At 48.6% G+C, this 26,174-nt stretch overlaps 1 protein-coding gene across 3 annotated transcripts; it reads right to left on the minus strand.

Moving 5' to 3' along the window:
* Positions 1–275: 275 nt before the first annotated feature.
* On the minus strand, positions 276–21,276 carry ZBTB17 (zinc finger and BTB domain containing 17). Of its 3 annotated transcripts, none has more exons than XM_075605933.1 (15): positions 21,177–21,276; positions 19,258–19,464; positions 18,279–18,470; positions 17,708–17,851; positions 16,938–17,030; positions 11,794–12,224; positions 11,336–11,478; positions 10,875–11,175; positions 8,493–8,580; positions 6,800–6,916; positions 5,871–5,991; positions 5,509–5,639; positions 5,075–5,302; positions 4,250–4,339; positions 276–814 (listed from the first exon to the last, which is right to left on the minus strand). In XM_075605933.1, exons 1-15 carry the CDS (start codon positions 21,181–21,183, stop codon positions 531–533), a joined length of 2,577 nt encoding a protein of 858 aa, XP_075462048.1. In that variant the 5' UTR covers positions 21,184–21,276; the 3' UTR covers positions 276–530. The 3 variants fall into 3 exon arrangements, with proteins under 3 accessions (XP_075462048.1, XP_075462047.1, XP_075462046.1); XM_075605932.1 differs by having other exon boundaries at positions 17,708–17,836; positions 21,181–21,273; XM_075605931.1 differs by having other exon boundaries at positions 21,181–21,273.
* Between the last annotated feature and the right edge of the window lie 4,898 nt (positions 21,277–26,174).

Consider the following 26,174-nt stretch of genomic DNA (forward strand, 5'->3'; position numbering starts at 1 on the left):
CCCCTTGTGGGGCGGCTCTTGTCCCTGTAGCGTCCGCTGCAGTAGCCAGCAGGGACCTGGCCTGTGAGGGAAAAGTACTTGCCAGCCAGGAACACATTCCAAAGCAGCGTATGAATATATTTTCTAGTAGCAAAATGGTTAATTTCATTTCAGCATGGTCAATAAAACTTTCAAGGTAAACTTTTAAGTTACAATTGTAAACCCTTCCGGCACTAATCAGGACCTGGTATGCTTAGAAAAACCATACTATCTGGCACAAATTCCTTAAGACACCGTTTAAAAAATAAGATTTAATGTGCACAGGCGCTGGTACAGGCCGATATCTCGTCACACACATACATTTTTACATCAGTCTTGGCTTTGATAAAGGTTGCTGTAGCACTAGAAGCAATATCAGCTTGGCTGGCAGTAAAGAGTTGAGCGCAGGCTTCCTGCCATGTGTTGTGTATGCTGTCACATTCTCAGTGTCCATTGCCAGTCTCTGCTGTTCCTTGATGACCCATGCTCACAGCATCCTGAGCTGGGCCTGATTAATCCACAGGACTCGGGCACTCCATGACTTGGCGCTGCTCTGACAGCATGGCAGGCTGCACTTCAGTGCCATCTCGTGCACGGAACAGGAGCTCCCCCGACTGTATGACCTGCTCTGTCTGCCATGTTGTAGGCGCTCCGTACTGCTGATAAAAGTCTGTGTCTGCCTGGAACATGACCAGAGCCTGTGCCGTGTGCATCCGCACGTGCTGAGCCAGGCTGTTTGCATCCAGGAACTTCTCCCCGCAGGAATCGCAGGCATAAAGAATCTGGGTGTTGGGGTCTGTGTGGGAATAAAGGTGCAATCGTGATTCTCTTTTAAGGACACATGTATTCTTATTCTACTGTAGAGTCATCAAGCGCCGGTACAGCTTGGAACACCCGATCCAGCAGTAACTCCTATTCAAGTCAATGGATGTTAATGCCCGATGCCATGCGCTAACCCGTACAGACACTATGAATCTGCCTATAGTGTGGTGTTGTGGTTCTAACAGTCAATTTGTGGGTTGTGTTCTATCCTTAGCCACTTGCATTCTCTGTTATATCACCTCATTAGAAATAAGCTTAAAACACAAAGCCTTTCTCCCCTTCCGACATGCGCCATCAGGATACTACCCTAAATCCAGTGGTCAAAGCGTGATGGTATGAGATGGACAGGGGGCAGAGAACCACTTTTTACATTGATTATTTTAACCCCAGAGCACCACTACTGTTGTATTCATTTAAAATATATATTAAATACATTACCACTACTTTTGGGACCATTACAATCACATCTTAAATCTGCAGTTTAAGCAATATCCTACATGTGTTTTTCTTATTAATAAATCAGTTCTGTACCATGAGAAAATACTTCTAGCATTACATTTTTATTTAATGTATTCTAATGTAGCAAGCTTTTTTGTTTCTATAGAAACCATTTACAAAGTCACACCCCCTTTCTCTTCTGAGACAGGCCCTGTCCTCTCTCTAGCAGTGCACCAATTGTATCTAGTGCCTGCCTGGTCACATGATCTTCCACACAGAACTTTGCATCCTGGGTACTCTTCTGTAGCCCTAACAGTGATATAAGGAACCCCCAATTCGGCTATCGATTACAGGAGAATGGATTGATCGGCAATTTAGCTAATCACTTGTCAGTGTGCAGATTGTATTGATGGACATATTGAATGAGATTATTATTATTTTTATTTATTTTAAACTGCAGCTTTAAGTCACTTTAAAAACGCCTCCAGCACCACCGATGTGCTTTGGAAAATGAAGGCATGTTTTAAACAAGGATAACTTTTTCTTGCTGTACCAGGTAACACTTGCGTTCATTTATGCTATAGATCCACCTTTATTTTGACAAGTGTATGAAATGGTTATTGTTGCCTCTACTGGAAATTTTTTTTTTTTTTTATGGCCCAAGATTTATATCAAATTATATATAAAAAGTGAGAAAACAACAGTAGGGCATTTCAACATTTTCATTTCATTTAGGCACACACCGTTTCAAAAACAAGAAATCTGTTCCTGACCAGGGGAAACTGGGGAGGCAGGGTTTTTAGTGAAGAAGAATCAGGCACACGGTCTTAATCATTAATGAAAAGGGGGTTTATTGTGCCAAGAAATCCAACGTTTCGGCGGTAATACTGCCTTTCTCAAGGTGTAGGCAAGGTTTTTAACCATGTCCTTTAGCTGCCTGTGAGACAGACAGACACACACACAAACACACACACACACACACACACACACAGAGACACACAATGTATAACTGCAATAAATCACTCTTAAGAATTCGTTTCAGTTAATCTGAAAATAGGAGCCAAGATCACCACTCATTTTCTCTCCTAACCACTTCATCTGGGGATGTGACGAGCAGAGTTAAGAGACCTGGGCATCTTTAAACATCTAAGAGCCAGGGCTTTCTATGGCACATTGAATTGTATGACAAGCAAGCAAATAAAGTTAAAACAAAGCTGAGAAAGTGTGTGTCTGTGCAAACTGCTAATTTGTAGCGATCGCTGCAACATTTGTAGCAAGCCGATTTCTGTGAGAACCATCTGACAACCCTATTCATTTGCTGTATGATAAAAAACAGCATATATTGCATTTAACAGACATAGGCTAAAGCAGTAAAAAATTCCAGGCATTACTGAAATCCCTGCAATCTGATTGGTCAGAATTCCGGGCATTATTCATTCAGTAATGGCCGGTATTTTTGACAACTCACCTCAAAGCAGAGATGCAGGGGCTCGCGCTGAGAAAAAACCCGGCAAGTTTAAATCTTAACTGCAGCAGCCCTGCTCTCCTCACTGATCACACTGAACAAGCAGCACAAGCAGCCTCTCCCCCCTCTCTCCCACAGCTGCTAGAGCTGTCAGAAGCTGCTGTGTCCCAACTGGTAACTTTGTTGCTTGCAACAAAGTAATGTTTCTAACCACATCTATTGCCTGTGCTACTCTAAGGTAATTTGCATTTCTTTTTATTTAGCTGTAGTTAATATCACAGTCCCCCCACTTCTCTCCCACATCCCGCCTCCATCCACCTCGCCCCCTCTATTCCCCCCCAATTCTCACCCCTTTTCTCCCCTCTCCCCCCTCACCCATCTCTCTCCCCCCCTCACCTCTCTCTCCCCCCCTCACCTCTCTCTCCCCCCCCTCATCTCTCTCTCCCCCCCTCATCTCTCTCTCCCCCCCTCATCTCTCTTAACCCTCACCTCTCTCCCTCCCCCCCACCACTTCTCTCTTTCCCCCCTCCTTCACCTCTCTCCCCACCCCCTCCCCCTTACACCTCTCTTCCCCCCCTAAACCTCTCTCTCCCCGGCCCCTCATCTTCTACTTTACTTCTTTTTCCTACACAGGTATATACACTGATAAAAATCAATGACTACAAAAATGTATCTTTTTTTATGAAAAATTAAAAAAAGCCTACATTTAGCCTATAATAGTAATAATCCCCGAAGAACAGGGCATTACTGGCCAATAATGCCCTGGCTGGGTTACCTCTGCTTCGCCTCGGGCCTTCAACTCTTCCAGCCAGGGCATTATTGGCCAGTAATGCCCTGTTCTTTGGGGATTATTACTTAAATAACCCATGTTAGAATGTCTGAATCAAACTGTCAGTATCTGAACGTGCATCGTTATTAAATCTACTTAGAGTGGAGATAATATATTGTTTGATTTGAGGTATTCTGCAGCATTACATGAAAGACGGGTTCAGAGGGATTGGCTTTCAATGCCGTGCAAGCCCAGATTGCAGATGCTCATTCTAACCATTTCAATTGACCTCCTTAGGGCTGTTATATAGTACCCGCGTGCGCTACGCTGTGCACGCGCGGCACTTATAATTGACTGAGGTTAGTCAGCCCTTCTATACAAGGGCCGCGCGCGCACGGCAGTGAGCGTGCCTCCGGCCGACAGCGGGGAAAATAATCTTTTCGCGCTGCTACCGGCGCTGAAATGTATGTATGCGTGTGTGTATGGGTGTGTGTATGCGTGTGTGTATGCGTGTGTGTGTATGCGTGTGTGTATGTGTATGCGTGTGTGTATGCGTGTGTGTATGCGTGTGTGAATGCGTGTGTGTATGCGTGTGTGAATGCGTGTGTGAATGCGTGTGTGTATGCATGTGTACAATGTTAATAAATATTTTATTTTTACCAAAGTGTTTTTTTTTTTAAATAAATAATAACACGCACGCACGCTCGCTCGCTCGCTCGCTATAGAACAGCCCTTACCTGCTTCCTGCACCTGCTTTACTGCCTTGGTTATTTCCGCTTTAAGTGCTTCAGTCTCGTCGGCCGTCACGGATGCCGCCACGGGAACCACTGAAAAGGCAAAAACCGTACTTAGAAAAAAAAGTTAGTAGGATTAAGGGCTCTTAAGTATGGGAGCAGGCTGCTGCGCGCTCTGGAACAGACACACATGGACTCGCTATCAGACCTCCAGAAGCTCAATGGCAGACTCTTTTCACGTTAAAGGTGGGTACCAATGAGCTTATTAGACTTTGAAGATCAAACTGCAATAAGGGCAAGATATAACCGGTTTAAAAACCACCGGAGGGGGGTGTGGGGGTGATTAACCCCCTTCAACCCCACCCCTCTGACCACCTAACTGAATCAAGTCACTGCTGCCAACGGAGCAAGCTCGTCTAGTACCAAAGAGAACTAATCCCACTGACATTTTTTAGGGGCCTCATCCGGGCGACCGATACCTTTTTACCCATATGTGAAACCTACAAGTATTCGGACACTTGGGAGGGGTTTGATTCCCTCTGGTTACTCCCAGTGCGTTCAGCAAGTACTTGTAGTCAGTCAGAGCCTCCCCACCTCCCTTTAACTGTCTCGGCTCCCTGATAAGGACAGGTAAGGGGAAAGAAAATATGTGATTGACAAACACTTCCCCATTCAAAAGGTCCCTAAGAAATTCAACTGGCCGACGGTGTGAGGTTGCACCATTAAGACCCCATGAAAGTCACAGGACGGAAAGTAGATGTGTCCTGCCCGTCTCGCAGGAGTAAACGGCTACACAGCTCCCATCAGAAAGCCACGCTTCCACCTCACCTGTCAGCTGAGCGACAGCTGTGGCGGCCAAAGCTTCCGTGGCCAACGTGACCATTTCCTCAGGAGCCACGGTCACAATGTTGACCTCCTCTTCATCCTCCTCGTCCTCGTCCCGCTCCAGCACCTTCATGCCGGCTTTGCCCTGGTGCACGGTTTTCACGTGGGAGCGCAGGTTGTCCACGCGGTTGAAGCCCCGGCCGCACTTGTCGCACAGGAACGGTTTCTCCCCTGCTTAAGGAAACATCACCTTGTTACCTCCTGCACCCAGGCGGAAGGGCGCGTGTAGTCTGTCGTCATTAGGGGCAAACAGCGGAACGCGTCACAGAGCTTCCTCTCAGTCGTGCGCCTCTTGTCGGGTCTCCTTAGTTTGGGTGGCTCATTTTCCATGCACACACAGACTGGGCAGCACTCCCCGCATTGCGAGGCTCACTCACCGGTGTGAATGATCACGTGCTTGGTTAGGTCTCCCACGTTGACAAAAGCCTTGTTGCACACGCTGCATTTGTGCGGGCGGATGTTGTCATGGTGACGGATGTGATTGGCAAGCTGACTGGACTGGACAAACCTGCCAGAGGCAACAAGATCCTGCTTAGTTCTCGTCTTATCAGCTCTCAGCCATAGTCCACCTGTGCATTACAACCCACCGACAAGTGTGTCAGAGAGAAAGAGACATACATGTGCAGATCTTAACAGTCATACAGCACCCGTAAGAATGCTTTGCCTTTATGCACCGTGTGGGGACTCTGGCTGCACATCAGAACAGCAAAGGCGGCTCTGTGCAATGCTTTAAGCTCACCTCTTCCCACAGCGTTCACACACATAGGGCTTTTCTCCCGTGTGCTGCCGGACATGAGCAATAAGGGAGCTCGCTTGGGTGAAGGCTTTCCCACAGATCATGCACAGACACGGCTTCTCCCCTTCCAGGGTCAAAGAAAGAGAGTGTGAGAGGGACCACCAGGGAGATGGGGGGGAAGGATAGGAGAGAAAGAAAGATCTATATAAAAAGAGGAAGAGAGAATGAAAGGGAGAGAGGAAAGTAGACAGCAGGAGATAGAAGCAGAGCAGGGGAAGGAGACAGAGGGCCATGTTTACTGAATGTTGCTAATCTGGATGGCCCCTCATTTTAATATCGCTTAAAGCAGCAAAACATGTGAAATCTTGTGCTTTTTGTTTGTTAATAAATCAGTTCTGTCGTTTTAGATAAGTGACTTTTTTTTATATTCAAAATCGATGCCCTTTTTTATTATGAGTTTTAAAGCATCCTTTGATTTCTATAGCAGGCTTTAGCCCAACTCCCCAGCAGTGCAAGATCTTTGCAACACTTTCCTGTTTGTGATCATTTGTTGCCTATGTTCCCAGCAGTTTGAGGTACAAACTGGAACAATAGATGTTACCTTACTAATAAGAGGATACATTGTAGCTGCTGAGTTACACTGACTGAAGGATTGATTGAAACTGGAAGGCGGCCATTATGTTAGCCACACAATCAGGATTTTTACATATTTATAACAGGAGCACCAAACGATTGCCAGGTAAGGTAAGAATGTAGAATTATATATTGTCACCTGCTTTATATATACAAATAATTAAAAAAAGAAGGACGTAGTACTGCTCCTTGAATCGCCCCGCAGATTAGTACTGGTTAATAAATGTGGCCCAGAAATAGAGAAAGAAGTGAGAGAAAAAAACAAAAAAGAAAGTAATGGCAGAACTGTTGTGTGTTACCTGTGTGGGTCCGAACGTGGCGCTGCAACGCACCTGGGTCTGCAAACTGTCTCTTACAGTGCACACATACATACGGCTTCTCTCCACTATGTATACGAAGGTGTCGCTTTAGGTTCCCTGCAAGAGATACAGAACTGTAGGGGCAGCTCAGAACCAAACATCCCCAGATACTGCCGCCCCTACGCGGGGGCAGAAATGCTGCCGCCCCTACGCGGGGGCAGAGATGCTGCCGCCCCTACGCGGGGGCAGAGATGCTGCCGCCCCTACGCGGGGGCAGAAATGCTGCCGCCCCTACGCGGGGGCAGAGATACTGCCGCCCCTACCCGGGGGCAGAGATGCTGCCGCCCCTACGCGGGGGCAGAGATGCTGCCGCCCCTACGCGGGGGCAGAGATGCTGCCGCCCCTACGCGGGGGCAGAGATGCTGCCGCCCCTACGCGGGGGCAGAAATGCTACCGCCCCTACCCGGGGGCAGAGATGCTGCCGCCCCTACGCGGGGGCAGAGATGCTGCCGCCCCTACCCGGGGGCAGAGATGCTGCCGCCCCTACGCGGGGGCAGAGATGCTGCCGCCCCTACGCGGGGGCAGAGATACTGCCGCCCCTACCCGGGGGCAGAGATGCTGCCGCCCCTACGCGGGGGCAGAGATGCTGCCGCCCCTACGCGGGGGCAGAGATGCTGCCGCCCCTACGCGGGGGCAGAAATGCTACCGCCCCTACGCGGGGGCAGAGATACTGCCGCCCCTACCCGGGGGCAGAGATGCTGCCGCCCCTACCCGGGGGCAGAGATGCTGCCGCCCCTACGCGGGGGCAGAGATGCTGCCGCCCCTACGCGGGGGCAGAAATGCTACCGCCCCTACCCGGGGGCAGAGATACTGCCGCCCCTACCCGGGGGCAGAGATGCTGCCGCCCCTACCCGGGGGCAGAGATGCTGCCGCCCCTACCCGGGGGCAGAGATACTGCCGCCCCTACCCGGGGGCAGAGATGCTGCCGCCCCTACCCGGGGGCAGAGATGCTGCCGCCCCTACGCGGGGGCAGAGATGCTGCCGCCCCTACGCGGGGGCAGAAATGCTACCGCCCCTACCCGGGGGCAGAGATGCTGCCGCCCCTACGCGGGGGCAGAGATGCTGCCGCCCCTACCCGGGGGCAGAGATGCTGCCGCCCCTACCCGGGGGCAGAGATGCTGCCGCCCCTACCCGGGGGCAGAGATACTGCCGCCCCTACCCGGGGGCAGAGATGCTGCCGCCCCTACCCGGGGGCAGAGATGCTGCCGCCCCTACGCGGGGGCAGAGATGCTGCCGCCCCTACGCGGGGGCAGAAATGCTACCGCCCCTACCCGGGGGCAGAGATGCTGCCGCCCCTACCCGGGGGCAGAGATGCTGCCGCCCCTACGCGGGGGCAGAGATACTGTTGCCCCTACTCAGGGATAGATACTGCTGTCCTACTCAGGGGTAGAATGTGCTTCCTCTCCTGCCCTCCCTCTCCTGCCCTCCCTCTCCAGCCCTCCCTCCCCTGCCCTCCCTCTCCTGCCCGCCCTCTCCTGCCCGCCCTCTCCTGCCCGCCCTCTCCTGCCCTCCCTCTCCAGCCCTCCTTCCCCTGCCCTCCCTCTCCTGCCCTCCCTCCCCTGCCCTCCCTCCCCTGCCCTCCTTCCCCTGCCCTCCCTCTCCTGCCCTCCTTCCCCTGCCCTCGCTCCCTCACCTGACGTAGTAAACTGCTTCCCGCACATTTTGCATTTCAGGGGTCCGTCAGCAATGTGGATCTTCAGGTGTGCTTTGAGATTCCCCAGCTGCAGAACCAAAAACACACAGCACATAAGTACATGAACGTAGACAAACATGTCCGTCCCCCGCCTCCCCAAAACTTAATAGCCATTGAGGTTACTTAAAGGAATTGTTTGGTTTATGATACACGCTTTGCCGGTAACATGGTATATTTTTGGCCACCCTCCACCAAACCGAGTCTGCTGCCCTGTAAAGCAAAAATGAGTTTGGTGCAGCCCAAGTGATAACAGAATCCGAGAGACGAATGATCCAACTACTTGCCCTGTGCGCAACAGAAAGCGATTGGGTCAGACTTTTGATGCTGGAAAGTCGCGGGCTGAAGGGTGATGTATTCATGGAACCCCCCTAACAGAAGTGGCGAAGGCCAATACAGTAAGAGAATAAACAGAATGCTTGGGATACACATAAGGCGATCATATATGTTCAAGAAATCCAAGCATCAAAAGGGGGCTGAGGTTTTACAACAGAGGAAAAGTTACAGACACGGTAGGCCAAGAGTTTTTAATCTGCTGCAAATTCTGTGTTTTTGTGTGTATTAATATATAGTTACATCAGAGGTTCTCAATTCCAGTCCTCAAGACCCCTTCACCGGGTCAGGTTTTAAGGATATCCCTGCTTCAGCACAGGTGGCTCAATCAGTGGCTATGTCAAAGACAATAAGTATAGATATAGTATAAAGTATCTGTCTAAATTTAGCATAGGTTGAACTTGATGGACGTATGTCTTTTTCAACCTCTTCTACTATGTAACTATGATTGAGCCACCTGTGCTGAAGCAGGGACTGATGGAGCCAGCTATGCTAAAGCAGGGATAACCTGACCTGTTGGGGGGTGGGGAGGGATGGGGTCTTGAGCAACCCCTGAGTTACATAGTAGATGAGGTTGACAGACATGTCCATCAAGTTCAACCTATGCTGAATTTAGATGAACGATACTTTATCCTATATTTGTATTTACACTATTTTGATCCAGAGGAAAGCAAACAAAACCGCCCAGTGACACATCATCCAATACGGCCTCATACCGGGGAAAACAAGGCATACGCGGCACAAGTAAGCACATTATGGAAATGTAATATCCGTATTCCTCACCCAAGCCAGGGCTGCTAGTTTCACACGTCCTTACTGTGTTTCCATACGCCTGGTTAATGAATGCACTGATGCGTAGTGTATACAGGGCACTTAGATGCTATCACATAGGAGAGCGGATTCTTCTAGCACTCTGACATTTTTCAAACGGGAATATTTCTATTCTATTTGGAACGGCTGCCGGTTTTGGCCACTACATGTGTTTCTGAGAGCAACACTCCCACGAGCTACAATGACCAGGAAGGCTGTGTACAGAGCTGCCCCCCAGGCAACTTAACAATAATCAAAATGAAAGTGTTTTTTTTTTTTTTTTTTCCCCTCGCTCTCGCCCCCTTCCTCCCCCACTACCTCTCTCCCCTCCCCCCCCCACTACCTCTCTCCCCCCCCCCCCACTGCCTCTCTTTCCCCCCCCCCACTACCTCTCTTTCCCCCCCCCCCCACTACCTCTCTTTCCCCCCCCCCCACTACCTCTCTTTCCCCCCCCCACTACCTCTCTTCCCCCCCCCCACTACCTCTCTTTCCCCCCCCACTACCTCTCTTCCCCCCCCCCACTACCTCTCTTTCCCCTCCCCCACTACCTCTCTTTCCCCCCCCCACTACCTCTCTTTCTCCCCCCCCCCACTACCTCTCTTTCCTCCCCCCACTACCTCTCTTTCCCCCCCCCCCACTACCTCTCTTTCCCCCCCCCACTACCTCTCTTTCCCCCCCCCCCACTACCTCTTTCCCCCCCCCCCACTACCTCTTTCCCCCCCCCCACTACCTCTTTCCCCCCCCCCACTACCTGTCTTTTCTCCCCCCCCACTACCTCTTTCCCCCCCCCCACTACCTCTTTCCCCCCCCCACTACCTCTTTCCCCCCCCCACTACCTCTTTCCCCCCCCCCCACTACCTCTCTTTCCCCCCCCCCCCACTACCTCTCTTTCCCCCCCCCCCACTACCTCTCTTTCCCCCCCCCCACTACCTCTCTTTCCCCCCCCCCTACCTCTCCCCCCCCCCACCCCCCACCCCCCCTACCTCTCTTCCCCCCCACCCCCCCCTACCTCTCTTCCCCCCCCACCCCCCCCCCTACCTCTCTTCCCCCCCACCCGCCCCCTACCTCTCTTCCCCCCCCCACCTCTCTTCCCCCCCCCCACTACCTCTCTTCCCCCCCCCACTACCTCTCTTCCCCCCCCCCCAACTACCTCTCTCCCACGTTGCTCTCGCCCCCGCTCACCTGATTGAACTTCTTGTCGCAGTGGGGGCACTTGTGCTCCTTGTTGGTGTCGTGGGTCTCCAGGTGGCGCATCTTGGAGGTGGGGTCAGAGAAGGGGCGGCCACAGTACTCGCACTGATAGGGCTTCTCCCCGCTGTGGACCAGCTGATGCCTCTTGAGATTGCCCGAGGTGGTGAAAAGCTTGTTGCAGTCTTCGCAGCGGTATTTGCCGCCCCCTCTGTGTCGCTTCTTGTGCAGGTTCAGGAGGCTGATCAGGCGATAGCTCTTCCCACACTCCTCACAGCTGTGAGGCTTCAAGGGGCTGTGGAGACAACAACTTTTAACAGCTGCATTGCATGTGTTCTCATCCCATCTGGCACTGAAAGGGTAAAATATGCGGTGTGAAAGTCCCTAATAATCATAACGGCAAGAGGCTTTATTTCTCAGGTGACAGACCTTCTGACTCGGGCAGGTAGTGTTACCTGTGTGTCTTCTCGTGGGCTTTGCAGGCTGCGGGGTCGGAGAAGACTTTGTTGCACTCTCGGCAGGAGAAGGGTTTCTCCCCTGTGTGGATTCGCATGTGCCTCTTGAAATTGCCGGTGTGAGTGAATTCTTTACCACAATACTGGAGAAGGAAGTTTAAGGGTGCAGTCAGTCAGGCCCTTTTGAAATAATCCTCTGCAATTACTATAGGAGACGGTACGGGGCTTAAGAGCAATACTCTGTCTCGCTCTATCAGGACACCTTTAAGCATTATTACGTTCTATCATTGTCATGTCTTACATGACATGGTCATCTGAAGGACGCTCTGATAGAGACAGCACTTACAAGTAATTCAACGTTACTATAGGAACTGTGTTTGGGGAAGACTGGGAAAGGGTCAGAGCATCTCTGGAGCCCATTTAGCTCTTGCTCTGAGCTGACCCCTTGCCTAGCTCACCTCACATTTGTGAGTGGTGGACCCGTAGGCTCTGGTCTCGCTGCGGTCTCCTGAATGCAGCTGCCTGGACTCCCCCGAGGTATCCTGCCCAGAGTCAGTGGCGGCAGATTCATTTTCGTCTGTGCTCTCCCCGTTCTCCATCCTGCCATCATCTTCTGTGTCTGTGTCATCCTCTTCCTCCTCCTCCTCAACTTCCCCGTGTTCCTGCAGACATGGCTCTTCTCCCTGCTGGGTCAGCCGAGGAGACACCTCCCCCTGCTCACAGGCTGGCTCCTGTGCTTGCTGACATGATACCCCTCCTTCCTTCGCCTGCCGGGCTGCTCCCTCTGTTGCTTCCGACCCAGCATCACTCTTCTCTCCAGCAAGGGAGTGCCAGGCTTTTGGGCTTGCTGAACCTCCTCTTTTCAGGCTCTCCTCACCCAGTTCAGCATCTGCAAGACCATTACACAGAACACAATGGCAGTGAGAATCCTCCCTTCCTCTCCACTTTCTCACCGGCAATCACAATGTCAGTGACCTATGTTAAAGTTGTAAATCCCTGTAAAATCCCTAAAGAGAGGGGAGGTGCCACCAGGTGGGCAAAATGTTTTTAATTTCAAGAAGATGATTAAAAGTACCCCCTTTCAAGTGGTGCGTTCATGTGGGCCTAATATTGAAAGTGTAACCCGTGCTCAGCATTGATATGGGGGCATCGTATCCCGGTATATCCCCATCCTCGAGGTGAGTACTTGGAGCACCACCCGGGCCAAATCCAGCATCAGCAAATATTTCGCTCAAGTGGAGATATTAAAGGGCTGTTTGGGTTACCGATTCTCGGGCTGCTTTATAAGTGGAACATATTGCTCAGGAGCCTGCTACATTGTTTAAATCAGGGGTGCTCAACTCCAGTCCTCAACCCGCCCCCCTAACAGGTCAGGTTTTCAGGATATCCCAGCTTTAGCACAGGTGGCTCAATCAGTCGAAGACTGAGCCTCTGAGCCACCTGTGCTGAAGCAGGGACTGATTGAGCCACCTGTGCTGAAGCTGGTAGTAGACAGTCTGCTATTTGGAGCACAGTAACAGGTCTGACTGTGATACTTTGTTGCCAAAAGGCAGAGCTCAAAATGGTGTGTTTGAGAGAGCCTGTTTCAAAAGAAGAAGCGGATGTGAATGTATAAATGGTTGCTGCAGCAGCCAAATAATGATCAGTTCATCAAAGAAATCATTAAAAATGGCATTAGGAGTGGGAAAAAATGCAGACACTATTATCTAACGCTACAGAACTGATTTATTTTAAATATATATAAAGGAATTTTCCCGTTTTGCTGCTTTAGCCCGCCTCCCCAGCAGTGCAAGATCTTTGCAACACTTGCCTGTTTGTGATAATGTGTTGCTAATGTTCACAGCAGGTTGAGCTCTAAACTGTAACAATAGATAATGTTACCTTAGTAATATAAGAATACATTGTAGCTGCTGAGTTACACTGACTGAAGCAGCTATTATGTTAGGCACACTATCAGGATTTTTTACAGGAGCACCAAACGATTGCCAGCTTAGGTAAGACTGTAAAATTATACATTGTCACTTGCTTAACATAAACAAATGATACGGTAAAAAAGTTGAAAAGTAGTGTTGCTGCTTTAAGGTTCATATTTATCCAAACTGCCAGCAACAAGACTAGAATGACTGAACATCGAGTCTGTTTGTAGCACAAGGTAACAGACAATCATTCTGCGATATGATGTATAGGTGCAGCATCTAGTAACAATGTTATTCTATAAATAACAAATAATACAAATAGCACATAATGGGAATAAGTGCTTCAGACATAAAAGTAACATTTAGGAAAGGGAGTCCCTGCTCCGAAGAGCTTACAATCTAATTGGTTGGTAGGAAGAACGTACAGAGACAGTAGGAGGGCGTTCTGGTGAGTGCGTCTGCAAGAGGCCAAGGTTAATGTATGAGGTGTAAATTATCAGCCACGGAGGTACTTATATGCTTCCTTAAGCAGGTGTGTTGAGTTGGGTCTTAAATGTGGATAGAGAGGGTGGTGGTCGGATATTGAGGGGAAGGGCATTCCAGAGGTGTGGGGCAGTCAGTGAGAAGGTTTAAGCTGGGAGAGGGTTTTAGATACAAAAGGGTTAAAGAGAAGAAATCTTTGAGCAGAACGCAAGAGTTGGGATTGTGTATAGCGAGAAATTAGGGCTGAGATGTAAGGAGGGGCAGAGGAGTGTAAAGCTTTAAAAGTGGAGGAGGAGAATTGAGTGTGAGATGCGGGATTTGATAGGAAGCCAGGAGAGGGATTTCAGCAGGGAGACTCCGAGACAGATTTAGGAAAGAGTACAGTGATTCTGGCAGCCGCGTTTAGGACTGTAGGGGAGACAGGTGAGAGGCAGGAAGGCCGGACAGCAGGAGGTTACAGCAATCAAGACGGGAGAGAATGAGGGCCTGAGTCAGAGTTTTAGCAGTCGAGCAACAGAGGAAAGGGCGTATCTTTGTGATATTGCGGAGGAAAAAGCGACAAATTTTAGAAATGTTTTCAATGTGAGGGGCGAATGTGAGAGAGGAGTCGAGTGTGACCCCTAGGCAGCGTGCTTGGGCTACTGGGTGAATGATTGTAGTTCCAACAGTAATGTGGAAGGAGGTAGTAGGGCCAGGTTTGGGAGGAAGTATGAGGAGCTCTGTTTTTGCCACGTTGAGTTTAAGGCGGCGGAGTTCCAATCCAGGATGATATAGCAGAGAGACATTCAGAAACTTTAGACTGTGCAGCAGGTGTAAGGTCTGGGGTTGAAAAGTAAATGTGTGTCATCAGCATAGAGGTGATATTTGAACCCAAGAGATGTGATAAGGTCACACAGAGAGTGTGTCAAGAGAAAAGAGAAGCGGCCCCAGGACAGAGCCCTGGGGCACACCCACAGAGAGATCGATAGAGGAGGAGGTGTTAGCAAAGAGACACAAAGAACAATGGGAGAGGTAAGAGGAGATCCAGGATAGAGCTTTGTTACAAATACCTAGAGTATGGAGAATGTGAAGGAGAAGAGGGTGGTCCACAGTATCAAATGCTGCAGAGAGGTCAAGTAATATGAGAAGAGTGTAATGACCTCTGTCTGTGGCAGCATGGAGGTCATTAGTTATTTTAGTGAGGGCTGTTTCAGTGGAGTGAGCAGTGCGGAAACCAGATTGTAGAGGGTCTAGTAAAGAATAGGTGTTGAGAAAATGGAACAAGCAAGACAATACAAGACGTTCAAAGAGTTTAAAGGCAAAAGGAAGGAGGGAGAGACGTCGATAGTTAGAAAGACAGGTAGGGTCAAGCTTGCTGTTTTTGAGAATGTTATAACTGTTGCATGTTTGAAGGAAGAGGGAAAGGTTCCAGAGTAGAGGGAGGAGTTAAAAATGTGTGTGAGCGTAGAGATTATAGTAGGAGCAAGAGGTTTTAGGAGATGGGAGGGAATGGGGTCAAGAGGGCTTGTGGTAGAGGGAGAAGAGGAGATCAACAGCGACACATCCTCCTCCATGATAGTGGATAAAGAGTCAAGGCATGCAGGAGGAGAGTTAGGAAGAGGTGTAGGATGGGGGAGGATACAGAGGGGATGGCTTGACGTATGGATTCCACCTTTTCCTTGAAATAGTCGGCAAAGTCCTGAGGAGAGATGGAGGAAGAAGAACAGGCAGCAGAGGGTGGTCTGAGTAGGGAGTCAAAGAGAGAAAAGAGTCAGTGTGGATTAGACTTGTGCGTGTTGATTAATGAAGAAAAGTAGGTTTGTTTAGTTTAAAAGAGGGCAGAGTTGAGACAGGATAGCATAAATTTGTAGTGAAGGAAGTCTGCGAGAGTGAGATTTCCTCCAGAGGCGTTCAGAGGAACGAGCGCAGGAATGCAGCTTGCGCGAGTGGGAATTTAGCCAGGGTCTGGGGTTTAATGGCGAGAACGGCAGAGAGAAAGCAGGGCATGTAGATGACAGATAGAGAGGAGGATAGGGCAGAGTTGTAGTTCCTGACCAGGTTGTCAGGGTCTGGAGCAGGGCTGAGAGAGAGAGAGGGAGGAGCGTAAAGTAGAGTCAAAAGCTGGTAGGTTAATAAAGCGCAGGTCTCTGTAGAAACGAGTGATAGATGGAGGTGAAGCAGGGGAGAAGTGAGAGAGAGAAGATGAGGTGATGGTCAGAGAGGGAAAGGGGAAATGGAGAAATCAGAGAGAAAAGTTTAGTGAAAACCAGGTAGGTCTAGGTAGTGGCCATCCTTGTGGTGCTGGCTGCAGTCCACTGTTGAAGGCCAAAAGAAGAGGTTAGAGAGAGAAAGCGGGAAGCCCAAGGGAGAGAGGGACAGTGTGAGCCTCAAAGGAGGGAAAAGCAAGAGAGGGAGGAATAGGAAGGGTACGGTAACGGCAGAGAGAGGAGAGGAGTAGCCCCACGCCTCCACCCCTTCCATCAGGGCGCAAAGTGTGGGAGAAAGAAAGGCCACCATAGGAGAGGGCAGCTTCCTGAGCAGAGTCAGACTGAGTGAGCCAGGTCTCAGTTATAGCAAAGAGAAGCAGGGAGTGAGAGAGAAAGAAGTCATGCACAGAGAGGCACTTGTTGGAAAGGGTGCGAGCATTCCAAAGGGCACAGGAGAATGGGAGAGAGGAGTGAGAGTGGCGGGGGATGGGTATGAGGTTTGAGGGGTTAACACCAGAAGGAGTAGAAGTTGTATGTGGAAGGCAGGGACGAGAGCATACAGAAATAAGGCAGGGACCAGGATTGGGAGCGATATCCCCAGAAGCATTGGTGATATTTGTTCTCATGTATACGGCATTCATGGTAAGAAAATGTTTTATGGAAAGAAAACTGCAAACAATTCCCTTAATGTAATATTATGAATTAATTTAGTCTCTTTAACTGCACCCTAAGGGGCTTTGCTCTCTTGGGAGCACGGGGCAGTGTGTTATGATACCGATTATATCTGCAATAGCAATGCAAAAAGAGATTAATAGTAAACACTGAGGTGGGATGTGTCAAGTTTTCCGAGCATTGCTTTAATGGGATTGAGAACATCCCTTTGAAGAGATAACTGATCAGTTTCTCCTCTCTGTGTCCTCGAGTCCATCTATACGCTTCAAACCCATTCACCTTGGTGCTACCTTCTTGTGCTTTCTGTAATAACAGCACCGATGCCCCATGGACACCCAGACGCACCTTGCTCTGTGCTGTTCTCTGCTGCCTCCTCTAGGGTCTCGATCTCTCGAGCGACGCCTTCCTCTTCACAGGAGTCTCCCTTCCTCACAGTGCCTGGGTAGAGAGTGAGGGGAGACGGGCTCAGAGCGCAGTGTGGGGAAGATTGCGTGAGGGTTCACAAATGACGTACAAGGCTACAAAAGTTGGTGTTTTCCCGGCTTTAGACCTGCTTCTGTTGGGAAGTGTTATAGGGATTTGCCGTTAAAAAGTATAAAGATTTGTGGGTACAGTTATATATAGCTTCAGTTTGGTATTTTACCCATTTTCGGTGTGGCATTAAGAGGTTAAGTCTGAGCTGTGTTAAACTGCCCTGTTTAGTTCTCTTACAGGAGGTGCTCAAGCTTTTCCTTTGCACTGAACCACTTTAATGATAATCATTGTGTGTAGTGCACCCTACTTACTTAACTCCTTCATCGGTATATTAATACATAAGAATAACATACATAATAAACATACTGGATGAGAAGAAGAGCAGCTTCTCAGCAGTGACAGACCAAAACTGTATGACACAGGTGCCTGGTGGGAAATTTGATGCATTTCATGGACCATATTCTAAGAATCTCTGCTCTAACATAACACATAATTGTCACATTTGATGCAGGTGCTAAAGGATGCAACTGGGGCTCCACTGCGTTAACCTGTTCGCTGCCAAACATGTTGCTTGCCCCTCTGGCAGGGAAGGAGTTAATCCAGGCTGCTTAATACTGTGCACAGACATTTATATCACTTACCCTCCCCACAGGATTCTTCGCTGTACTCTCCATGCTGGTATATAACTGGGACCACTTCGCTTCTCTCCATCTCGCTGCCATCAACCGTGGCTGGAGCTGCCAACTCTCCCTCTGACGGAGATACATCTCCTGGAGAAACCAGGACTGCAATGTAATTAAATTGTGGAATTGTTTATGGTTTCTGATGAAACTTGACCATGACCCCCTCCCCTTCCCCAACTGGTCAACAACTCCTGGTCCCCAAGAGTTGTGGTGAGCCTACTAACAATAACTCTACACTTTACCAGCACCCAACAAGTGTTATATTGAACTAAGAAAATATACTAAATGATATGCATGGGGTAGGAAACCCCAAACGTGGCAGACGGGGTCCTTCAGTTGATAGTTCTGTGGTCACTAGACAGTTCTACTCTGTGCGATGTTTGATCATGGACAACCTCATTTCTGCCGTTCTCCGCTTCCCACGGTTGTAGTGAACACGCTGTCCTTCCCTCCCCAGATTCCAACTCCCCTGGGGATGGGCTCTTTGGCCTAGAAGGACCGGATACAAGGATGTGATGGAAGACTCTACCTTGGTCTAGTGCAAGGGCGCCCAAGCTGTGTGAACCATCTCCTGGCTGCATGCTGAGTGATTTCAGAGCGGTGCAGGCGTTGACAATCTCTTGCATTTGAAGGAACCCTGCCACAGCCAGCACATCCTCCACATTCTCCAGGGTCAGGCTAAGCCGGGCCGTATACATGAACTCCAAGACCTGACCCAGGCCTGACGACCCGGAGAGAGAGGAGAGTTATAGGAACATAGAAGGGTACTGAACATGTGGATACAGGGTGTGTTACGAATGTGCAGAATGGGTTGTGGGGATAAGGTGTTACTGATGGACAGACATTGAACAGCTTCCCAAACAGACAGGCATAGTCCCAACCAAATACAGTGTGTGAGATATAAATGGAAAGGACTGTAAGCTGAGAATGTCACCGTTACCGGATATAATACCTGAAAGGTGGTGTGGCCTTCTGGTTAAGGCGTTGGCCACTGAAGTGTGAGACCCTAGCTAGAGATGTAACCTCAGCTCCATTTAACTCCTAGTAAATCACTTTCCTGTAGCTCAATATTCAGATTATAATGTGACCTTATCTTATAATATAAACACCTTATTATTTAAACCCCTGTATTAAAAGTAGCAGTCTGGTTTACATTCTGACACTGTGTTACTGCTACTCTGGCACCCAAGGGGTGAAATATGGAAAGAGCAGCCACACAATACTCAGGAATTCAATATCTGGTGATATTATCTTGAGGTTTTCTTTTATAGTACTGCAGTGTATGCAGTATGAAGCATAACACTCTGAAGTCACTATTAGTCTCAACCTCGAAGAGCTTCCAATTAAACGTTTGAGACACAGGGAGATAAAGTGACTTGCCACTGTGATTTGAATTCTCCCACTTCACCATAGTTTGCTCCTATTTTATCCATTGATGCAGGCACAATGCCCATGTGAGAAATCAAGCAGCACACTCCCCAGTTCTTTGATCTTGAAAGCATATATACCTGCTGCATTGCTAATGTCCAGGTGAACCACATCCTTCTGTTCCACAAACAGCATCCTGAAGTACTGGCTGCAGGCCGCCAACACCGCCTTGTGCGCCTTAAAATCAATGCCATCCACCACGAATGTGCAATCACACAGCAGGCCCAGTTGCCTCTGCTGGTTCAGCTGCTCCAAAACCAGCTGGCTGTGCTGCGGGAAATCCATGGCTATGAGAGAGCCCAGAAAGATTCATAAGACGCATCATCTTTACAAGAGCCTCAGACACCTTGAGGTGCTACTGGAGAAAATATAAGTGTGTGTGCCTGTAGAGCGAGTCATTTACTCTTAAGGCAATCAAATACTCCAACATTGGGACATGATAACAGTATGTTTATATAATGACAATCCTACTTCTTTAAATATTATAAGAATAAATACTTCCACAAAATGCAATATCACAGACCATTTGTAGCAAGTTCCAGACTGGAAGAGACAGGATTAGCTAGAATTAGATTTATAACTCACTCTCGCAATACAGCTTGTTGCTCCCCATAGCACTCTATAAAATATGTCGGAAAATGGAAGACCAGGACTGAGCAGACTTGTCTTTTAGAATATGGTTAAATCAAGAACTGTAACAACTTTATACCAGAGACACATTTAGCAGAGAAATGTATTTGTTACTGATACCACTAAGAAGGGGGAGAGATGTGTAAACATCGGGGGTAAGGGAGTTGAGGGGGATTAAGGACTAATCACATCAGACCATCATGAAAATTAGAAAATGTATTCTTCATGTTTCATCTCGGTAGTAAAACTAATTTCATATTTGTACCAGAAAGTAAATAGTTACTAGTGACACTGTGTGGATTAATGCATCAAATTCTAATGGTGTCTGAGATGAGTCTTGTAGCAGTACACAATCATTAATTACAACAGAACAGAATGAGACCATCTCACCGATATGTCTAATATGAAGAACATACAGTAGTACATCCAGCAAACTTGAAAGCAAACTGGCACATTTGGTTCGCGAAACACAAACTTTGCAATGTGCTTATTAATAACACAAGGGGCAGCACGTCTCAAAATCCCCAAATAGTGTAACCCACTGATGCAAGTTTCGGGGAACCCACAACATATAACAAGTTTCGGGGAACCCACAACATATAACAATGTAATTGCATAGATGGAAACATGTGCTATATGGAGGATATGTACAATACTGATGGATTATTGCCAGGGTTTAGGTAGAATAAATGGGAAGTACTTTGATGTTAAGCACTGGGGATGGGAGTTATACACCTCCAAACACTTCAGAGCCAGAATCAACAACAACACTCCAAACTTTCAGAACATGAAACACCACATCTCCCATTGTCATGAATAATTTACTTTTTGCAACTTTCAATGACAGCACCAGCCAATTCATACAGGCCTGTCACTCACTTGATGCAACTGTCACTCACTGGAAGGAAGTCATTGATTTTAGAAGCTGTATTTAGAGTCTCACTTTTCCAACAGTGAGTACTTCCATGAAGATTACTTAATTATTATTTTTTAACATAGGCCAAAAAGTAATCTTTCAGCATTTTCATGCCCTGCTGGTTATGATCACAGCAATTCATGTGCAGGATACAGGTGCTCAGAGTTTAAGGTGGATGGATAACATGGATATTAATATCTCCCGAGATTGGGTGTGTGTGCATACATGTCACACTCCCCTCCTAGATGTAAATCAGTGAGAGCTGACAGTGACATCTGAACCTTCCTCTAGCTGAGGGGAGTCGCAGAACAGATGGACCAGCAGCAATATAACAGGAAGAGGGCAGGTTAGTCCCAAGCTGCCCCCGGGTCTCTTCTCTGCAGGGGCTTTGAACTCTGCAACCTACCTCCTCCCCACACCCCCAATCATACTTCCTTGCCCTTCCCCTGGTACCTGCCATAACGGAGCTGCCAGGATATCACATCACACCGCACACACCGAGTGCCGGACAAAGGGCGCCGCCATCTTGGGAGGGGGCGGAAGCGGGGAGCTGCTTCCGGGAAGCGGAGTGGTTCGCACTGCTGGGAAGGGACGTAAAGAAGTGTGATAGTCGTAAACCCAAGGAGGGCTACGCGGCCATTCTGGTACATGGCAAGTGCCCTTAAACTCTCCAGCTGTAGTGGCAACATGTGGCTGTCAGTGACACACAGGAGCTCCACACAATGAGTGTGTAGAATAAGACACAACTGCTGTTTTATTGGAATAGTTGCCAAACATCCCAAGACATTAAAAGCTCCAACCTCCCTGATAACAGGGGGGAACTGTCAAGCCAATTCATGAATTAAACATAGAAATAGCCAATTCATGATATCTGAAGTGCTTCTTCGCCTTTCTTTTTAGAATGGTGTCTAATGATATTTGTCTTTTGAACCCCTTCAGTGCCGGAGAGGCTGCGAACCTACAGCTTGAAGATCATTAATTGATTTGAGAATTGATGAGGGGAATTTTAACTACTTTTACTTTATGCATACATTTGTATATAGGAATACATTCAGAAATACAAGTGTTCTGATAATAAAACGATCCTTGCGTGTAATAAATGACTGTGGCTTTATAGAAGGTGCTCACCTCCTTGTCAGCTCCTGTAGCTGTATCCCATGTTAACAGAAACTAAAGTGTACCGATTGTTATGTGCCCAGTGAATCAGTATTAATCATTTTTATTGTCCGTGGAGCTCACTGATTTAAGTCAGGAGCTTTTCATTGATCACTTCAGTGCAGGAATGCCCACGGAACCAGAGTGCCACAGACATTCCGCCACCAGGGTCATGTGATCACTTGTTTAGCCATCATTTGGCCTGTTTCTGCCCAGTGTAGCCCCTGCTATATATATATATATAATCAAAAAATAAATAGATGATACCGTTCTGTGGCTAACGAAATGCTTTTATTTGTGCGAGCTTTCGAGATACACTGATCTCTTCTTCCGGCGATGTTACAATGAATGAAGCAAGGATAACTTAAAAACAGTGTCTCTTGGAATGTTATCTGTGCTTCTCCTTCCCCCGGTGTGGATGTGTTTTATGGCTAGAGGTGTCAAAGGGTAACTGAAAGCAAGTGAAGAAAGAGTGTGTATGTGTATCAGTGTGAATAAAAATGAACGGAGAGCCCACAGTATAAACAGTGCTCTACACAAGGTGTGTGTGGAGTGAGAGGGATATAAATGGTGTGGGTGGGTGTGGAAATGTGAGAGTTTGTAGCACAACTAAAAGTGTGTGTGGATACTATGTGGTCCCTATTGGTGTATATGGATGGAAAAATAAGGAGTATTAGTATGTGTGAGAGACAGCTGTGTGTGCATACATATAGCACAGTATGTACAGACATGGCCTTTGGCGCTCATGGGAAGAGAGTTCGCTAGTGTCAGTAATGACTCATAAAATTTCGATCTCTGTTTAGGCCACTGCTAAGTGTCCCGAACAGTTGCATAAATTTGTATTCATGCAACCGTCTCTCTTTCGGGGTTTTAAGATTACCTTTGAGTATGGCAACCCTCAGATCGTTCATCTTATGGCCAGAGTCAGAGAAATGTTCGCCAACAGGACTGTCTCTTGTTCCGCGTGTGATGCTGTGGCGATGCAGGTTCATTCTCTTGTTTAGCCCCTGTCCTGTCTCACCTATGTAGTAGCAGCCCCCTGGGCATTTCATGCACATGATGAGGTACACGACATTGCTGGAGGAACAGGTGAACCCTCCTCTGATTTTGTATTCCTGATTCTTGTGTGGTATTTGTATTGTGTCCGCTGTGTAGAGCATTGCGCAGGTTTTGCATCTTGGGTCCTGGCATGGTTTTGTCCCGCATTCAGTTGTACTGCTGAATACTTTACTCCTCACCATAATATTCTTGAGATTATGGGGTTGTCTGTATGATAATAAGGGTGCTTCAGGGAAGACCTGTTGCAGTCTTGTATCTTCCTGGAGGATGGGTTGTAGTTTCCTGGCGATCTTGCGTAGGTCTCCTAGGTGTGGGTTATATGTGACCACCAAAGGAACCCTGTCGCTTGTCTCCTTCTGTTTGTATTCAAGGAGATCACTTCTTGGTATTCTGGTGGCTTTGTGAATTTGCTGGTCTACAATTCTGTGGTTATATCCACGGTTTATAAAGTCTGATCTCAAGGCTTTAATCCGCTGGTCTCTGTCTGCTGTGTCGGAGCATATCCGGTTGTATCGTATGGCTTGACTGTAGATGGTTGCATGTTTGGTGTGTGTCGGGTGGAAGCTGTTGTCCCTCAAATAGCTGGCTCTGTCTGTAGGTTTGCGGTATACAGAAGTCTGTAGTTGGTTGTTCTTTATAGTAATGGTGGTGTCTAGAAAATGTACTTCATCCGGGGAATGGGTGAGTTTGAGGTTGATGGTCGGGTGGAAAGTATTGAAGTTGTCATAGAACTGTAGGAGGTCCTGTTCGCCAGAGGTCCAAATCAGGAGGATGTCATCGATGTAGCGAAGGTATGTAAGGGGTTTCAAGTGACAGGTGGACAGAAAGTCGCTTTCCAGTTTTGCGCAGAACAGATTGGCATACTGTGGCGCCATCCGAGTACCCATAGCGGTCCCGGTTGTCTGGAGGTATGTGTCATTTCCAAATGTGAAGTAGTTATGGGTCAGAATAAATTCAATGCATTTAGTCACTGTCTCTGTGAGTGGCTCCTGCGATCCCAGAAAGTATCTGCAGGCTGAAATCCCATCCTCGTGGGGGATGTTTGTATAAAGTGACTCTACATCCATAGTTGCTAGTAGTGTTCTTGTTGGGAGGGGGCCAATGGCATTCAGTTTGTTTAGCAGGTCGGTGGTGTTCTGGATATAGCTGGGTGTGTTCCTGACAAGTGGTTTTAGAATGCCCTCCACCCAGCCAGAAATATTCTCGGTAAGTGTGCCAGATCCAGAGATAATAGGGCGCCCAGGGTTACCCTCTTTGTGAATTTTAGGGAGCATGTAGAATGTGCCAGGTTTTGGGTTAGCTGGTATCAGGTCCAGAATTTGTTCTCTTGTGCGGATCGGGAGTGTTTTAATGATCCTGTTGAGTTCTCGCATGTATTTTTTAGTTGGATCCTCCTGCAGTTGGGTGTAGTACTTTGAATCAGAGAGTTGCCTGTGTGCTTCCCGCAGGTATATATACACACACACACACACACACACACACACACACACACACACACACACACACACACACACACAGTGGTCGACAAATCCCCAAAAAATCTACTCGCCACCTAGTACCACACGTGTGCTGCTTGGGCCAATAGGAGCTCGCCACAATGTTAAATCCACTCGCCCGGGGCGTGCAAATGTATAGGTTTGTCGAACACTGTATATATATATAAAAACAGGGCTCGATAAACTCGCCCCACCCAAAAGTAACTCACCCCCCCCCCCCACCCCTCACAACACTTACCTGCGGCGGGGTCCGGCTGCGTGGTGCGGCGGGGTCCGGCTGCGTGGTGCGGCGGGGTCCGGCTGCGTGGTGCGGCGGGGTCCGGCTGCGTGGTGCGGCGGGGTCCGGCTGCGTGGTGCGGCGGGGTCCGGCTGCGTGGTGCGGCGGGGTCCGGCTGCGTGGTGCGGCGGGGTCCGGCTGCGTGGTGCGGCGGGGTCCGGCTGCGTGGTGCGGCGGGGTCCGGCTGCGTGGTGCGGCGGGGTCCGGCTGCGTGGTGCGGCGGGGTCCGGCTGCGTGGTGCGGCGGGGTCCGGCTGCGTGGTGCGGCGGGGTCCGGCTGCGTGGTGCGGCGGGGTCCGGCTGCGTGGTGCGGCGGGGTCCGGCTGCGTGGTGCGGCGATCTCCGTCTTGTCCCCTGCAAATTGTAATGTTTCCACTGCAGGTCCTGAAAAAATGGCCGGAACGCATTACCATGGCAACGGGACGCCGTGACATTACAGCGTCACGCAACGTGGCGCCGGGTGACGTCACGTAGCGTCCCATTGCCATGGCAACGCGGCATCATTTGACGACGCACACCCATTTTTTCAGGACCTGCAGGGAAAACATTACAATTTGCAGGGGAGAAGATGGAGATCGCCGCACGACACAGCCGGACCCCGCCGGAAGTAAACACTCGACAGTGGCCAAAATGCAAAATGCGAGTGCATTTGTCGAGCCCTGTATATATATATATAAAGCAGAAAATAGCCGTGTTAGTCCAGTTGCGATAGTGCAGAATAAATGAGTTCTTCAGTATTAGGTGATACCTTTTTTATTGGACTAACAATTTATGTCATAGGACAAGCTTTCGAGAGTTATCTTGTCTTCTTCAGGTCAGCAATACTGATATACAAAGGATTCAATGGCTAAAACAGTGTAGAGAGAGGGGGGGGGGGAAACCCAGATATTTACTGTAGATAAGGTAGGGTGTTAAATGTGTTTGAAGCCAGGGGACAGTGTCAAAGAAAGGTGGGGAGGGGGAGGGATACTGGGGGGGAGAGAGAAAGTGTGGATAAGAATAGAGGCAAGCAGGATAATTACAAGCAATTTTGATAGGGTGTGAGAAAACCCATGTCTGCATTAAGTCCTTTGGTTTTGGTGTCAAAGAGTCTTATCATTCTGAGTTGAAATGTTTTCCGTTCTTGGGTGCTTTTAAACATTCCATTGAGGATTTTGATTTTTAGATCATTTATGGAATGATCTGGTTGTGAGAAGTGATGTCCCACAGGTGAGCAGTATCTTCCTTCTTCGTGATGGAATATAGAGGGTCTGTGCATATTCATTCTTCCCTGCCAAAAACTACAAGGAAGAATGAATATGCACAGACACTCTATACTCCATCACGAAGAAGGAAGATACTGCTCACCTGTGGGACATCACTTCTCACAACCAGATCATTCCATAAATGATCTAAAAATAAAAATCCTCAATGGAATGTTTAAAAGCACCCAAGAACGGAAAACATTTGAACTCAGAATGATAAG

Source organism: Ascaphus truei, chromosome 6 (assembly GCF_040206685.1).
Source record: "Ascaphus truei isolate aAscTru1 chromosome 6, aAscTru1.hap1, whole genome shotgun sequence".
Classification (NCBI taxonomy): domain Eukaryota; kingdom Metazoa; phylum Chordata; class Amphibia; order Anura; family Ascaphidae; genus Ascaphus; species Ascaphus truei.

Bases quoted from the DNA above. Each gene is read 5' to 3' on its own strand.
- ZBTB17 (XM_075605933.1), bottom strand. The intron at 18,471-19,257 runs GTATATATGCTT...CCGGGTCGTCAG, and splicing joins GGACATTAGCAATGCAGCAG to GCCTGGGTCAGGTCTTGGAG. The intron at 5,640-5,870 runs GTGAGCTTAAAG...TGCCTCTGGCAG, and splicing joins TGTGAACGCTGTGGGAAGAG to GTTTGTCCAGTCCAGTCAGC.